The sequence below is a fragment of the Gopherus flavomarginatus genome, chromosome 7 (assembly GCF_025201925.1).
Source record: "Gopherus flavomarginatus isolate rGopFla2 chromosome 7, rGopFla2.mat.asm, whole genome shotgun sequence".
NCBI classification, from domain to species: domain Eukaryota; kingdom Metazoa; phylum Chordata; order Testudines; family Testudinidae; genus Gopherus; species Gopherus flavomarginatus.
The window spans coordinates 33,960,436-33,977,882 of NC_066623.1; the positions used below are offsets into that span (position 1 = coordinate 33,960,436).

At 38.0% G+C, this 17,447-nt stretch overlaps 1 protein-coding gene across 10 annotated transcripts in view; it reads right to left on the reverse strand.

Annotated features, from left to right (window-relative positions):
• Positions 1-17,447, reverse strand: part of FBXW11 (F-box and WD repeat domain containing 11) — a 131,666-nt gene that overhangs the window by 36,011 nt on the left and 78,208 nt on the right. For all 10 annotated transcript variants that reach the window (XR_007775508.1, XM_050962694.1, XM_050962693.1 and 7 more), the window contains 2 exons: positions 3,508-3,694; positions 2,495-2,585 (listed from right to left, as the gene is read on the reverse strand). Coding sequence is in view for 9 of the 10 variants with exons in the window: in XM_050962694.1 (XP_050818651.1) it covers positions 2,495-2,585; positions 3,508-3,694 (278 nt within the window). In the remaining variant the exon portion in view is untranslated. The remainder of the gene's footprint in view (positions 1-2,494; positions 2,586-3,507; positions 3,695-17,447) is intronic.

Genomic DNA, 17,447 nt, shown 5'->3' on the forward strand with positions numbered 1-17,447 from the left:
AGGCCAGGACATTTTAAGTTAAGGATACCTGCAAAACACCAAAATGTTATGCAAGTAGAGAACCTTAACTCTTGCATTTCTATAAAGCACCTTAACTCTGATCCTGTATGCTCACCTCCCTTCATGTGAGTTAATGAGACAATCCATACCATCTACAGGGCAAGGTTATATTCCATATTCAGCGTATGAATGTAAGTACCAGTTGCCAACTACAGAAATATCACTTTCAAAGCCAGATTCTCCTCCATTTCTCTGCCCATTGACATATCAGCTACACCAACAGCATCCCACTTACCATACACACATGCCCCCCAACACAATGCGCCACACCCAGCGAATTACTCAGTATAGTTAAGAAACTACAGGAGAAACATACCTACCACATATCACTTTCGTGTTTCCTTGTTCCAAGAGAAGTCTCAGTCACAGACAGCCACCTTATCCCTGTACATTTTACAAGTACTACACAGATTCCAGAGGAACCTCATTTAATGAAAGATGTGACAGGACAGGGCCAAATGTATTTTGAATGGAAGTTATGGGAGGAGAGTTACCGTTCAATAAAATACTTTGAGTCTACATTTCCAGATTTTGAAACACTTGGTATTTTTGCTTTTTGTGTTGGGGATTTTTTTGGCTTTGTTTTGTTTTGAAGATGTGAACTCTCAAAAATTTCCATGACATCAATTTTTTTTTAAAAAAAATTTTTTTGGACGGGGGTCTATTAAGGTGGGTTTTTAAGATATTGTTTTGAATTTATAATCTGAAGTTTAATTTTCTCAGAAACTTGTACAGTTACAAGAAAACGTCTCCATCAGACATAGATTTCACTGATATCGCCCCCTCACTTTGCAAGATCACTTAAAACATGCAAGGCTGGATTTTTTTTTTATTATTATTTTTAATATTCAATCATAGATGTCAGGGTAGGTTTTGGGAGTTTGGCTTTTTTTCGGCTTTTATGGCTGTTCATTCCCTATCAGTTTCAAAACCTTCATATCTCTAAGTCTGGCCAATAACAAAGATGCACAAAGGATGCAAGTAGAAAACGAATTTTTAGGCCCAAATACTGCTATTTTTGCTACTTACTTAAATGGGAACAAGATCTAGCTCTTGCTACCGGAGAAGGGGGCTCCAGCAAGGAATAAAACTGAAGCAATGGAGGGAAGCCTGCTGCCTAAGCCAGGTGCCAATCACAGCAAAGCAAGGGTTAACCAATACCAGAAGGATCTTATTTCAGGAAATCAACTTCAACCATGCTAACAGAACTTGTATGCAGAAGAGAAAAGGATAAAACAAGCTATCACACCACACAAGTACGTAAAGGTGTATGGTGCACAACCAACAAGTACTAATATCGTGGCTGATTTTATTTTGCTTAGGCTTTATTTTGTTTAGATTTATAATGGAAAAAATCATTTCAATTGTTATCAGTAGCTTATTAAAATATATATTTGAAAATGAGGCTTAGAGCTGATTTGTGAGGTAGCTAAATTTTACAGACAGGTTGGAGTTTTGAGTAGTTTTGTTCATAAAGTGTCAGCCATACAAGCTCACATTTGCCATAACAGAATGATTTCATTAGTTCACATCTGCCTTAACCAACACACACGATTCTTCACTAATGAATTTTGGACCAATAACTTTTATGTCCATCACCTGGCTGAAATAAATGCATTACAGTTTTTGGTCTAAGGAACACATTTTTATGGCAGATACATAGCTAACTGGATAAGACTAAGCTTTTCTTCTAATATGTGAACACCAAGATGACCTTAATCTGTCAAAAACATATGTTGAAAAGTAAATAAGCCATAACTTTGTAGCTCTTTTGCAAGGTAAGCAAAATATCACATTGCCAAACAAAGCCATTTCTTCCTCATCTTCATTCCTAAAACGCACTTTATGTTATAACCATATTGTAGACTCTTACTACAGTCATTCAAGAAAGACGACAAAATTCTGCACTCCTTTTAAGGACAGCTATATTTGTTATCTTGAGTCTCTTAAAATTAAGGGGGGGAAATGAAAATATTAAATAGATCTTGGAATTTTAATGTTTAATATTAGATGTTTAAATCTGAACTTTTTTTAAAAGTTAGGATAATCAAATTATATAGAAAATCTGGTTATATAGTATGCATTGATTGTCTTGGGGTGCACGAGACTATTAAATATTATAATTCTGTTAAGTCAGACTTCACAATTCATTTCTGAAAAGTCCCAAAGACTTTCAGAAAAAGAAACATGCTTCTAACGTTGACATTAACAAGTTATCTTCATATTGTAATTACTCTATCCAATAAATCACTGCACATATTTACTGCATTTTCCTGGCAAATTAGAATTAGTACTAGAAATAGTGTAATCAATTACATAATGCATATTATTTAAAACATACTGTTCAGGAATACATATCAGAAACAAACTATAAAGAAAACGTACTAGCTTCAAAAAGTTATTTGCATTGAAAAAGTTGTGTTGGAAAACATACCTCTATATCCTGTATTATCTTTGGGTATAATGACCTGTAAAATGAATTTGGTGGGCCATCTGTGGGTCTGTTTTTAAACAGGTACTGATCCCTAACAAAGAACAAAAACAAAAAAGTTATTTTCCAGTACGACATGCTAAACCAAAGATCCCTGCACGATGGATAACTCTGCACTAAGCTATAACTTAGCATATACATTCTCAAACAATACTTTTGATACCTTAAAGTCAGTTAACCCATGCAAAAGAAAATCTAAAGGACTATACACCTCAATAAAAGCTGTATTTAAAAATGTTTGAGGTTCAGAAAAGGAAATCTTTTTCTTTCATTGTGTTCGGTAAACAGGGATTTGCTATTTTGACAGGCTTTTTTAGATTGCTGGGTTTCCCACCTTTGACAGGTCTTGAGGCAGAGTCTGCAGTTTCATGGGTATGCTATTACAGAGGGCAGAAGAAAAACACACTGAGGAACCTCCCTCTCGATTTGCAAAAGATGGAAAACCCAGTTTTCCCAAATCTGGAACAACATATTATCAGGAAAGAAATGAATTCTTTGAATTCTTTCTGAATTCTAATTAGCCATTTTGCAAAACTTTAAGTGGCAATATTTCACTTGACAAAGTACCTAACAAGCATATTGAGTAGCTTTCTGTACTCAGTGTTGCACATTACAGTTCAGAGGTAATATGGATAAATATGCAAAAACTGCTACACTGAGACTTTGCCGAGTAAAATTTACCACAAGAACTCAAAAAGTGAAAAGCAATGGGGTGGGGAGGGAAATTGAACAAGATATCTGAAGAAAAAGGGAGCAGATTAAACAACTACAGATTTTGAATACAACTTATGCCCCCTCCCATCTATCCTAACCACCTCCACACTTCTCCACAGAAGATTTACGAGGACTAACGATACCATAAATTTACTTTTTGGCAGAACACTGGATTAGGGACACTTGTTACAAATAGCCTACAAAGCTGGGTGAATTAGTTCACATTTTGCAGTGGTACTTACCAACCCCTTCTTTCAGAGAGCCCTTTCCACAGTGGATCAGTGCGCACCATTCTCTCAATCAATTTTTTCCATAGCATTCCCTCAGAGATGACTCTCTGCCATTCCTTACACACCAGCTCTGCTGCACAGAGCGATCTGGCATCAAGATAGGAAAGGATATTTTCTGCTATGTGATCTAAGCCTTGCTCTACAAAAAATAAGGACAATCAAAATGTCAGTCTTGACAGTAAACCACTAAATGATCTCAGCTTGTGTGGTACACTCAGGAGAAAGATAACGTGGTTCTACTTAAGGCACTAGAGCAGTACTAACACAAATATTTGTTTTATAGAAGGGCTTAGTGCTGTATCATTATGGATAAATTATCTAACACTACACAAGAAAATAAAGTGGCATTATGATCTAACAAATCAAACTTGATGTGTTTTTCTTAGGTTATTAATACTTTATTTTCAACTGCACTGAAAATTAAACTTACGAGTTAGATAAGAAAATACAACTACCAGTAAGGAAGCACTGAATTCAAACTGACACAAGGAGCAACATTTTGAACAAGTTAATAATTCTTTATTTCTAACATCTTTTGCATACCAGAATTCCACTCTATGAAAGCTGGGCTACGAAAGTAAACCAGAATTCACCACCGTGCATTAATAGCACAACAATTATTCTGCAGTTCTTTTTCTGCTCCATATTAATTCCACCACAGATGCGGGGAAGGAATGCTGAACTCTTTCAAAATATTAGAGTTTGCTAAATGACAACACAAATGAAACACTTCATATTTCACTTCTCTTACCAGTCTTCCTTTTTATGATTAACTCCTACCCTGATAATGTACAGTAAATGAACACAGTATATGATCAGATTCCTCTTGAGCAAATGCTCCATATCCTTGTGAGACGGTCAGGAGAGGTATTGAAAAGGATGCTGTAGAACAGTGTTTCTCAAATGTGGCCACCATGGCCATCAGGGGTTTTTCTTGTGGCTAAAGCCTCTTGGGCAGTGATTGGGTAGGAGGGGGGAGCAGCAAAGCATTCACCCCTTCCTGGGGGCCACCAGTAGGGGTTGGGCCCTGTCCCCCTTTGGAGCTACAAACACAAGAGGAGCAGACAGCCAGCATAAGTTCTCTCCTTTCCCAGAGGCAGTGGGGTTCAGGCTTCTAGCTTCAGCCCTGGGGCGTTGGGCAGCAGACTCTGGCCATGGGGCTTTGGGTTCCAGCCACAGAGCTTCAGGCTCCATCCACCAGTCACAGGGCTTTGGGCTCTGGCCCCAGGCTCAACTCCCCCGCCCCCGATCACCCATGGCCCCCCTTCTCCAGCCCTCCATTGCCCCTGGCCCCTGCTGCCTCACTACCCACCTCTCTATTCAGAGCTTAAATTTATCACCTGGCTTGCCAGGGCTGAGTAAGTCTGCTGTGAAAAGCAATATTTAAAAAAATCTACAAATATCAGTTTTCACAGGAGCAGACTTACTAGCTAGCAAGTTAAAAAAAGAAAACCACCCAAAATAAACAAAAAAGAGAAGAACGTGCAAAGCACCTTCTTTTGTTTCTATTCTGTTTAGGTCCAGTAAAGAATAGAGAAAACTGTACATTATTTTTATTACTGAGTCTGAAAAAAAAACCTACATAAATTACAATTATTTGTACATGTGCACATTTGTTTTTCCTAAAGTAAATTAAGTATTTTAGGAAAAATTGTCAGCGCAGCCACCAGTAAGAGTTGGTGGCCGCACTCTTAAGGCCACCAAAAAATTTCTTGTTCAAACCCGTGAAAATAGTTCTCACAAGGGTTCTCCACCTCACAAGAGTTCTCCACTTTCTAATGTCAAGGTTAAATACCTCTTCCATTAAGCTGTTACCACAACCTGAGAACATGCTGCAAGACGACTCCTGAACTTACTTCAGAAGCTAAGAGTTCTTAACTGTATACTAAAGAAAGCACACACTTTAGCCTTGTCTTCACTACTGCGCTGCAGTGGCGCTGATGTACTGTGTCCAGTTCTGGGCATGACACTTTAGGAAAGATGTGGATAAACTGGAGAGCATCCATAAGAGAAGTAACAAAAATGGTAAAAGGTTTGGAAAACCTGACCTATGAGGAAAAGTTACAAAAAAACTGGGTGCGTTTAATGTTGAGGAAAGGCGGTATTGAGGGGAACTTGTAAGTCTTCAGATTTGTTAAGAAAGAGGATGGTGATAAATTGTTCTGCATGTCCATTGAAGGTAGGACAAGTAGCAATACATTTCAGATATTAGGAAAAACTTTAAGGTTAAGGATAGTTAAACTTCCTTATTAGGCTTCCAAGGGAAGTTGTAGAATCCCCTCACTGCAAGTTTTTAAGACCAGGTTGGACAAACACGTGCCAAGGATGGTCCAGGGCTACAAGTCTTGCCTCAGCTCAGGAGGCTGGACTTGAGCTGTCTGTCCCTTCCAGCCGTACATTTCTATGATTCTATAATTTAGAGAGAAGAATTTGGAAAACCCTAATTTGACTTGGTAGCTGCAAAATCTGTTTCATCATCTTTAGAAAGTGCTTTGTTATTGATTCTTGATTGCATGGATATCATTTAAAACTGCTCAACAGCCATTTCTTCCGCAATTTCCTCTCTTCTCTTCAGCATTCATTAATTTCCACAGGGCTTGTCCAACTAATATACAGTTCAGTGAAGGACTCTCCATAGAAACATTCTTAAATAGATCTCTTCTTAAATTAATACTGTTTTCATTGCTAGGTTTAAACTAGGCCATCAAGAGGTACAGTAGCAAGTGAAAAAAGTTGTCACCCAGAAGCTTTTACACTTAGTATATGTCAAGGATTTCTTTGCCATCTGCTACAATTTGACATATACTATCTACAAAAACTAAGGTATTTCTAGTGGAATTCTCTGACTAATGCTATTTTTAATATGGCAAAAATCCAGGCTCTTTGAATTCAGTAATGGACCTAACAGTGATTTCCCAGTGTACGATGATAGACCTCGCTCAGTAGGCCTTTTCACCAACTCGTCAATGAAGCTTAAGTGTTCTGAAAGTTAGATCCTAATTCTTTTAAAGGCTAATCTGAATATTTAGCCCTGACCTGCTGTCTACATTGTTTCTGCTTTTGTTCAACTTTAAATGAGCTCAATCTGCTTACTAGCTAGTACTCTTGATATAAATTAATATTTAGGCTAAAGATAAGGTGCATAAGGGGAATGCATGCAGCACCCCATATAAATAATCAAATACACTGATGTATTGGAAAACCTTTGGGTGCATCTCCACTGACTTCAGTGGAGTTGTATGTATCGCTGACATTACCCAAAACATCTAAAAGTTTAACATTCTAGTCCAGCTGTAGAATAAAGATTACCTTATCTGTTGGGTTCTGTTATGAGGGAACATGGTACAGAACAATGACTGGCATCTGCCTGAGCAGGTGGGCTAGATTCTGGATATTTGTGTGTTTGGACTTGGGCTAGAGAACGTAGTTGACCGACAAGTTGTATCCAAGCAGTGGTCTAAAAATGCAGCCATTTCAATATGCCTCTTCCAGTAATCAGAGTTACAAGCTAGAAATTAATGTTCTCAGAATATAATTACATCTGCTGCAGAGTGCATGACAGTAGCAAGTGTAATTAGAAAACAACGACCTGAAAGAATGTTTTCTCTCAATTTCTGAATAAATGCATTAACTTCCCTGGTCAAGCCAATTTTTGAGTAACTGATCTGGAAACTTGTAACTCTAGGGAACAGACTGAGAAATACAGAGATAAATATTTTCTTGATACGGCTTCTGGCATCTCTTGCAACCAAAGAAGGGAGCTCTACCAATCGGCTCTCATTTGGTATAACTTTGCTTTACTTGTGCGTCTCTTTTGACTCCATTGTCATAAAAATGGCATTGCTAAAGTCTCTCTTTGGGCCCAGAAGTTTAGTTTTGTCAGAATCTGATGGTAAAGGATACGACTTAATAACAGATTCTGCGACTGTAATGGGCCCAGTGACTTCTTTGGGTTCATCCTCTGCTGGAGTGGCTGAGGCCAGGGCTAGAGCTCCCCTCTCCCTCGCTGCTCACAGCTGTGGGCTGGTGACAGAGCTGTGTTGTGTGTATTTCCTCTCCCTCTCCAGCTGGGGCCTGTGCCCAGAGCTGTTCTTCCCTACTTCCCCAATGGCCAGAGTTGTCTCCCACAGCAGCCATGGCTGGAGTTGGAGCAGTCCTCCTCTGCCCCAGCAGCAGTAGGAACGGTCAGTCATGTGTCATTCTCCCTCTATTCCCCCCCGCCCCCCGCACTTGGGCTCTCAGTCAGGGCCCCCCGACAGTTATTTTTAGTAAAAGTCACGGACAGGTTGCCGGCTTCCATGAACTTTTATTTATTGCCTGTAACCTGTCTGCGACTTTTACTAAAAATAACTGACAAAATCATAACCTTACTAATGGAGTACCAGTTTTGCCATCAGGAGCACTGGTGCAAGCTTATTGAACTCTCTCTGAAGAGATGATGCTGGAATAGTATCTGTTCTCTCTGTGTAGTTAGAGATATTTAAATTGCAATATTATGCTGCCTTTATAAATCCAAGGAAAGAGGGTTACCCAGTTCTGGGATTTATGATACAGTAGCTAAAGCAAAATGATTCTCTGGTGACATCCTGTGGATAGTTACCTGTATCCTTGGAAACAGGATGCTGAAGTTTCTCAACTGGTTCTCAAACTAAACGATCACATTCTTCAACACTGCATTTATTTTTGGTCCAATTAATCTTACTGCAACATTCGAGTTTAACTTAGTCTTAAGAACATGGACTGCTTTTGCGTTTGGTCTAGCTGTAAAGATTTCTTATAAATATTGCTACTAGTATAAATTATTCAATATTTGCTTTAAGATGACAGGCTCTAGACAATGAACCATGAGCCGTTATAATTGTCTTGTATTTAAAAATGTCATTCAAATAACTAATACTAATAACTACTAATACTACTACTAATAATAATACTAATACTAATAACTACTACTAATACTAATAACGTCATTCAAATAACTAATACTCAATTACCTTAATTTACAAAGGGCTTGTATATACTACCGCTTAAGTCGATGTAACTTACATCGCTTGGGGGGTGGTTTTTTCATCCACTAGGTCAGTAAGCCTGACAAAGAAGGCAATTAGGTGGGTTTGGCATGGATTTGTTCTTGACAAATCCATGCTGGCTATGCCTTATAACCCTAGTAGCCTCTTGGCGCTTACAAATTGATTGTTTAATAATTTGTTCCAATATCCTTCCAGGTATTGAAGTTCCATTGACCAGTATGTAATTCCCTAGTTCGCCTTTGTTCTCCTTTAAAACAGGTACTACGTTTGCCCTGCATAAAATAAATGCTAAAACTTCCAAGATTGTTTCAGCTAGTTCCTTAAGTACCCTGCTGACTTGAATACATGGTAACTTACCTAAATATTCTTCAACCTGGTCTTTCCCTATTTTAGTTTTCAATTCTTCCCCCTGGTTGTTAATATTAGTTGTGTTGAGTATCTAGACACCATTAACCTTTTTATTGAAGACTAATGCAAGAGAGGTATTAAATATCTTAGCCATCTTCATGTCATCAGTTATTAGCTCTCCTTCCCTGCTAAGTAAACGACCTACACTTTCCCTCATCTTTCTCTTGCTCCTCACGTATTTAAAGAATCTTTTATGTCCCTTGCTAGGTGTAACTCATTTTGTGTCGTAGCCTGAATTTGTCACTATATGCTTGTGCTATTCTTTGTACTCCTCAGCAGTTCATTCACTTTTCCACATTTTGTAGGATTCCTTTTTGATTTTCAGATCATTAAAGAATTCCTGATGCAGCCATACTGGCCTTTTACCATTTGTCCTCTCTTTCCTATATCACCAAGTTCAAACAAACAAGTCTTTCAGTCAGAGGTTCCCAACTTTCATTGCCTCCAAAATGGCAATTCCCTTTCTGATTATGGATTTTCACTGATCAATTATAAGGACTTCACCAATAGCATCTGCTATGTCAGCATATTTACGTAGATATTTGACGTGTTCGATATAGCATGATCATTATGGTAAACCTGTTCTTCTAACCTACACCTGTCCCACTAATTCTAGTACATACTGCAATTCTAATTTTCTAAATTCTGCTTTTTTTTAAGGACAATTTTGCCAAAAGACAGTTCTCTCATTTGATTGTGCTCTTATTTCATTAGGTTTTTTTGTTTTTTGGTTTTTTTTTTTGAGAAAATTCAATTTTAAAATAACTGATTTGATATAGTAAAATCAAATGTAGTAATTTGTGGAAAACAATAAGAACACCTTCACAGGCTAAAAATAAGGCAGGCAATAAAGCTGTATTGACTGGACTGTTTTCAGATTTTGATGCTGTGGGAGGTGTAGGAGGAAAGGGGAAATAAACCCGTATCTTAGAAGGGAAACATTTAATATAGCTGTAATTTTTTTTTCCTCTCGAGATTTCAGTAGAAAACTGCTAGTTAAACATCGCTACTTAAATCAACTTTTTAACAAGCTCAAATCAATAGCCTTAACAGTATTTATACAGAACAACTATGTCTAATGTCCAATAAATTAATTAAATGCCATATTCTCAACACAGGATACTAACCATCCCCAACACATAAGACAAGCAAATCAACATTTGACAAAGGAAAAATAAAATCCTTTTTACATTAGCATTAATAGCTCCCAAAGTGAATGGAGCACTGGATTTGGCAATTAATCCTTTTACATGGATACTGTAACATAGGGACTATTGGGTAAACAAAAAGTTCCCAAGCTCCCACTCCACTGTATCGTTTTCATCTCAAAAGCCTCTATATAGGCCCTGTTCCAGGTCTCCCACACCGATTTGCTCTCTAAATTATTTGCTTAGTTTTCTCTACCCCTGTAATTCTACAAAAATACAGGATAAAGATGTTAACGCACCTAACAGTGTTGGTATTTAGATAAATGGGTAGGTAAGCAACAAATCCACATACAATTAAAAAGGTGAAATAGCTCTGTTTAGCTGATAATTTAGTTGTATCACACCCTGCAACAATACTAAATACAAAAACTTTGGGATTAACTGTAAAAACTGAAGTCTACAGAACATTCTTTGCAATAGATCACAAAGTGCATAACCTAGTGTTCTGAAGGAACTAAACTTAAATTATAATAATGCTAAAGTACATTAAACTGCTGGACCAGAAGGTAATCTTGCCTATAGAAGTCATTTTTTAAATGAGCTAAATGATTCTGCTGTCCACATAATTAGCTTTTTACAGCATCAGCAGATCTGCAAATTCTGAATTTGTCAATCTGTACTTTCAAAACTCCAGTTATTTCCCAATGTAAACTATAGAAATGTTATCTTTCCTTTCTACCATAAGGATACTTTCTACCAACTGCAGCTTGCACAAGAACAGAGGCACTGGAGCTGTCTGCAGACTCAGGAAAAAGATAATGCATCAGTTACACTAGGTTTACAGTGGAAGGCTATTGTCACAACCACAAGAACTAGAACTTTTTTTAAAATGAAAGCTTAGATTCTGCAAAAGTTGATGCCTGAGAAAGTTTCCTTCTTGTCACTGACAAGTGGATTTTCCAAACCCTGGTTAATAAAGCTTACCGCAAAAGCTAAATGCTCCCTTTACCATTACAACCCCTCTCTCTCAATCACGCAGCAATGGTACTGCACTCACCTACGAGAACAATTACTAACAGGTGAGTAAATAGAAAATCATGCAAGGCTGCTAAACATGTCTAGGAGGAGTGCTGGCTCCAGCTTTTTTGCCGCCCCAAGAGGTGGGAAAAAAAAAAAGCCAAGAAAAACTTGATCGAGTTGTCAGTGAAGTGCCGCTGAGGAGCAAGACAGCGAGTGAAGGATCCGCCTCCGAAGTGCCGCCGATCCAGAACAGGCCGATTGGGCTGCTGCCGAAGTGCCGCCACTGCTCTGGACGTGTGCCGCCCCCAGAGCGGATGCAGTGCAGCCCCTTTCCATTAGCTGCCCCAAGCACCTGCTTCCTTCGCTGGTGCCTGGAGCCAGCCCTGCTAGGATGCATAGTCCAGGTGATCAATGATTACCAGGTAAGAACAAGAGATTGAAATAAGTTAAAGGGGACACTACTGGTTTAGCGGTGAAACAGGCACATTTTTAAAATTACAATTTTGCCCCGCAGAACCCCACTTGTTTTGACTTCAACTCTTACGGTGGGGGGAGTCTGTAACCAAATCTACATGCAAACAGGAACAGATATGGATCAGAGTTTCTCTCCTGACTGAATGTTTAAGAAGAAAAGGCAATACTTTGTAAGTTAACACAATAAAAAGGTAAAGGTTTACATATGTTCCATTTGAACACTGCATTCTTCTCTTTTTGTGATGATGGGGTGTTAGTAACTTTATGATTAACCTTAAACTAATGCATAATCGAAGTTAATCCAGCAATTATTCAACTATATACCGCAGACATACTGCAGACATTGATTTACTTTACATTTTTGAGCAATGCAATCAAGTGCCAGTCTTTCAAAAATGGCATGAAATGCATCTTCCTTCAGAATGCCAAACGTAGAGAAATAATTCCAAATGGAAAAAAGTGACAGGGAACATTACGAAAGTTCTTATTAAGTTAGCATAAAAGCTAAATCTTATAAATTTATCTCTTACTGCCATCTCCTGGTAATAAACGAAATAATTATTCCCTCTAAAATAAACTGGAATATTTGCCTGTTATTTTATGTTCTGTAGAGCTATAGTTAACTGTTTTAGCTACTGAAATAAATTACATTTTTATAGCATGAGCTCAGCAAATGTGAAAATGTTTTATTACTAGTTCAATGTGCTTATACTATCTTGTACAGGAAAACACTGAATGAATGCAAGTATGAATTAATTTTGAAGCCCCTTCTATAGTTAAGGGGCCAGTGCCACTTTTGTTGTTTTCTCAATGGCACAAATATTTTAAAACTGAGTTTGAACAAACTCAGACTTTTCCAAAAGGAAAAAACACTGTTTTCAAAATCAGTTAAGGCTGTTAAATGCCGACAATGGACTTATCACTCAAAAACTCAAAAGCATATAAAAACCAAAAGCCTTATAGATTTTACGCTGCCCACAAACATGCAGTATAAAAACTCATCTGAGAAAAATCTGTATTTAAAGTGTATTAAACTGTTAATGAATCTCATATGTAGCATGTGCATATTAATTTATATATAGATTCATAGATTCTAGGATTGGAGGCGACCTCGAGAGATCATCGAGTCCAGTCCCCTGACCTCATGGCAGGACCAAATACTGTCTAGACCATCCCTGATAGACATTTATCTAACCTACTCTTAAATATCTCCAGAGATGGAGATTCTATAACCTCCTTAGCCAATTTAATCCAGTGTTTAAGCACCCTGACAGGAACTTTTTCCTAACATTCAACCTAAACCTCCCTTGCTGCAGTTTAAGCCCGTTGCTTCTTGTTCTATCCTTAGAGGCTAAGATGAACAAGTTTTCTCCCTCTTCCTCATGATACCCTTTTAGATAACTGAAAACTGCTATCACGTCCCCTCTCAGTCTTCACTTTTCCAAACTAAACAATCCCAATTCTTTCAGCCTTCCTTCACAGGTCATGTTCTCTAGACCATTAATCAATCATTCTTGTTGCTCTTCTCTGGACCCTCTCCAATTTCTCCACATCTTGCTTGAAATGTGGTGCCCAGAACCAGACACAATACTCCGGCGGAGGCCTAAGCAGCAGCAGAGTAGAGCAGAAGAATGACTTCTCGTGTCTTGCTCACAACACACCTGTTAATGCATCCCAGAATCATGTTTGCTTTTTTTGCAACAGCATCACACTGTTGACTCATATTTAGCTTGTGGATCACTATAACCCCTAAAATCCCTTTCTTATAAGAATATAAGAATGACCATGCTGGGCCAGACTAATGGTCCATCTGGCCCGGTATCCTGTCTTCCATTAGTGGGTAGTGCCAGATGCTTCAGAGGAAATGGACAGAACAGGGGAATTTATTGAATGATCCATCTCATCATCCAGTACCAGTTTCTAACAGTCAGAAGTTTAGAGACACCCAGAGAATGGGGTTGCGAAAGCATGTCATGTTCTGAAAGCATATGCTTTCAGACAAGTGTATTGGGTTTAAATTTTGAGGTTAAAGATGGAATAGCATTTTGATCATAGGTAAGTTTGTTATGCAGTGATGAAATATGCATTTCCTTGTACTTTATTGGAACACATGTTTATTTATATTCATTATTTAGGTAGACATTTGTGAGGTCTTTAGACATTTCTTTCTTTTAATCACTTGGGGTTTTTAAGTGAAGTCATATTTACATTATATTTAGCAATGTTAACTTTTTAAAAACAATGTTTTTGGTTTTGCAATTTCTTCTAATTGCATTTTCTTGTGAAAGCAAGACTTCTTAAAAAATAATAATTCAGTGATGAATAGATCATTAGATTATTAAATCAGAGTGAAGTGAGCTGATGAAACTAACGGCAGTAAGGAAATCATCTTTCCATCTCAACATCCATCTCTCCATTTTTAATGTGTCAACTTGAATGATGGAAACTCATGCCAAGTTTTCAAATAATGGTGATTAAAAAAAAATGAACCTTTGAAAATTGTCACTTGTAAAAGTCACTGTCCAAAGCTACTTAACGTTTCATATTTGGTAGAGTAATGAGATTTCAGTGGATAGAAAAAACAATCATTAAGCTTCATAAAAAAAGTCTCCTTCCTGAAATTTTAAGTCTTAAACTCAAAAATGCTTAAATTATACAAAAGTTTCAACACATTCCACTTGTCAAAGGAATATAACCCTAAAAATCAGACAGCCTGATATATCTTGACTTTAGCAAAGCTTTTGATACGATCTCCCACAGCTTTCTTGCAAGCAAGTTAAAGAAGTATGGATTGGATGAATGGACTATAAGGTGAACAGAAAGCTGGCTAGATTGTTGGGCTCAGTGGGTAGTGATCAATGGCTAGATGTCTAGTTGGCAGCCGGTATCAAGTGGAGCCGGTTTTGTTCAACATCTTTATTTATGACGGGATGAACTGCACCATCAGCAAGTTCACAGATGACACTAAACTGGGAGGAGAGGCAGATATGCTGGAGGGTAGGGATAGGGTCCAGAGTGACCTAGACAAATTGGAGGATTGGGCCAAAAGAAATCTGATGAGATTCAACAAGGACAAATGCAGAGTCCTGCACTTAGGATAGAAGAATCCCATGCACTGCTACAGGCTGGGGACTGACTGGCTAAGTGGCAGTTCTGTAGAAAAGGACCTGGGGATTACAGTGGACTAAAAGATGGATATGAGTCAGCAGTGTGCCCTTGTTGCCAAGAAGGCCAACAGCATATTGGGCTGTATTAGTAGGAGCATTGCCAGCAGATCCAAGGAAGTGATTATTCCCCTCTATTTGGCACTGGTGAGGCCACACCTGGAGTATTGTGTCAAGTTTTGGTCCCCCTTCTGAAGAAGCTATGTGAACAAATTGGAGAGAGTCCAGAGGAGGGCAACAAAAATGATTAGGGGACTAGGGTAAATGACTTACAAGGAGAGGCTGAGGGAATTGGGGTTATTTAGTCTGCAGAAGAGAAGAGTGAGGGGGGATTTGATAGCAGCCTTCAATCACCTGAAGGTGGATTCCAAAGAGGATGGAAGTAGGCTCTTCTCAGTGGTGGCAGATAACAGAACAAGCAGCAATGGTCTCAAGTTGAAGTGAGGGATGTCTAGGTTGGATATTAGGAAACACTATTTCATTAGCAGGATGGTGAAGCACTGGAATGGGTTACCTAGGGAGGTGGTGGAATCTTAATCCTTAGAGGTTTTTAAGGCCTGGCTTGACAAAGCCCTGGCTGGGATGATTCAGTTGGTGTTGGTCCTGCTTTGAACAGGAGATTGGACTAGATGACCTCCTGAGGTCTCTTCCAATCCTAATTATCTATTATTTTAAGTTTTGAACTACAAAGAAAAACCCCAACAATCAGCCTTTTGATGGAACCTCTGGCTGCAACCTGGGCATGGGTACACCACCAAGTTGGTGTTATCTTCTGCAACATCCAAGTTCCATTTTAAACAAACAAGTTTCTAGCCATTATAGCTTAGAGAACTTTCATACACGAATTGATTGTAAATAGTTGCAGTGATGTCATCCCAAGCCCACAATATTTCCTATACTGCAAAATGAACACTCAGGAGATGATGCTCTTGCATACAGCGTGCAATCCTACCACCACTGAAGTCAGGCAAAAGACTTATTTACCTCAATAGAAGCAGGATCCAAACTATCCATAAAATTATAATATTTTAGTCCAATCATAACTTTAGACAACATGAGTTTTCATGAAGATTTGACTACACAGAGTTTGAAGGGGCAGTAACAAGTTATTTTGGAGCTAAGACGCAAATGTTAGATAGTCATTTTTTAAATGACTAACTTGTACTTGAAAACACAGTTGGTTAATTTTATTCAGACTTAACAAGAATTCTCTTTTGCCTGAAGAGTAGTTGTGGTATTAATTAGATCAGAACTATTTTTCAATCCAAAGTTGAAGTTAAAATAAGATGTTATAACGGAAGCTAGATCCAACCAACTACCATCTCTTCAACAGCAGAATTAAGACACTGATGCATCTTTCATGGTCCATTAATCCACATGTCAGGTGACTGACAGCACATGGCTGCAACACACCAGAGGTGTGTATTAACAGACCAATACCAATAAAACAGTGTTGTGTCCTATGGATCTACTATTAAACTAGTTATAAATAAGAGTTTACTGATTAACTGTCACTGATGTTACAATTAAACTAAATTAACTCATTAAGAAAAAATGCTCCTTTTTAAGAAGGGGAAAAAAACCTGCAGTATTTCTTTGGTGTTATCGAAACACATCAAGCTTTCACTCTGGGAAGCCACCTGTAGAATCTAATTACTCTGAAATGTTTTGCTCAGTATGCCTTCCTGATTCTACAATTTTCTATTTTCTTCATCATAAATGTGATGCCCACATTTACTTATATCAAATAAAACTAGAAATGTGCTCTTTATCCAAATGAATTCAGCAGTAACATGTCCAAAGCCTAGCTATAATGACAACCCATTTATAAGTACACCTCTAGCCTGATGTAACACTGTACTCGGGAGTCAAAAAATCTTACTGCGTTATAGGTGAAACCGTGGAATATTGAACTTGCTTTGATCCGCCGGAGTGCACAGCCTCGCCCCCATGGGGTGCTGCTTTACTGCATTCTATCCAAATTCATGTTATAATCGGGTCGCGTTATATCCGGGTAGAGGTGTACCTCAAACACCAAGCAGGAATCTCTCACTCAACTCATTTAAAAAAAAAATAGGTAGTTTAGATCCAGAACAACATCAAAAGGCTACAAATACACATTTTACACTTCATGTCTGTTTATATATTAAAAAAAACACACTTGGAACTGAAAGAAGCCATAAACTAAATATTTTCCTTAATAAGCATGTCTAGTATTTATTAGTATACTTTTCAGAGAAACAAAATAATATAACATCAACCCCCTCAGAAAGTGTTCTGGTAGTTTTAAATAAAACAGTGAAAAGGTACAGCTGCTGGTGATTATAGGTACCAGATGAAGGGCTGGTTTAATTTCAATAATAAATTAAAACAATTAAAATCCAGAGAGATTTCAAAGCTCAATGTGTAAATATCACTTTGTATGAAAATGAAATCCAAATGCAGGATGTCAATTCCATGCAACTGACTGAAGTTGGATATGAAACAGTAGCTTAGATCATGAGACTGCACAGATTTTTGTTATTTTAGAAACAAATTTCAAAGAACTTTGGCAGGATTTTACTTGCTCAATACAGTGTACAGCTTTTTTACATACAAAACAGTTGCAGAAGGGACCTTATTTTTCTAGGCAAAGGCAATATAAGATATTA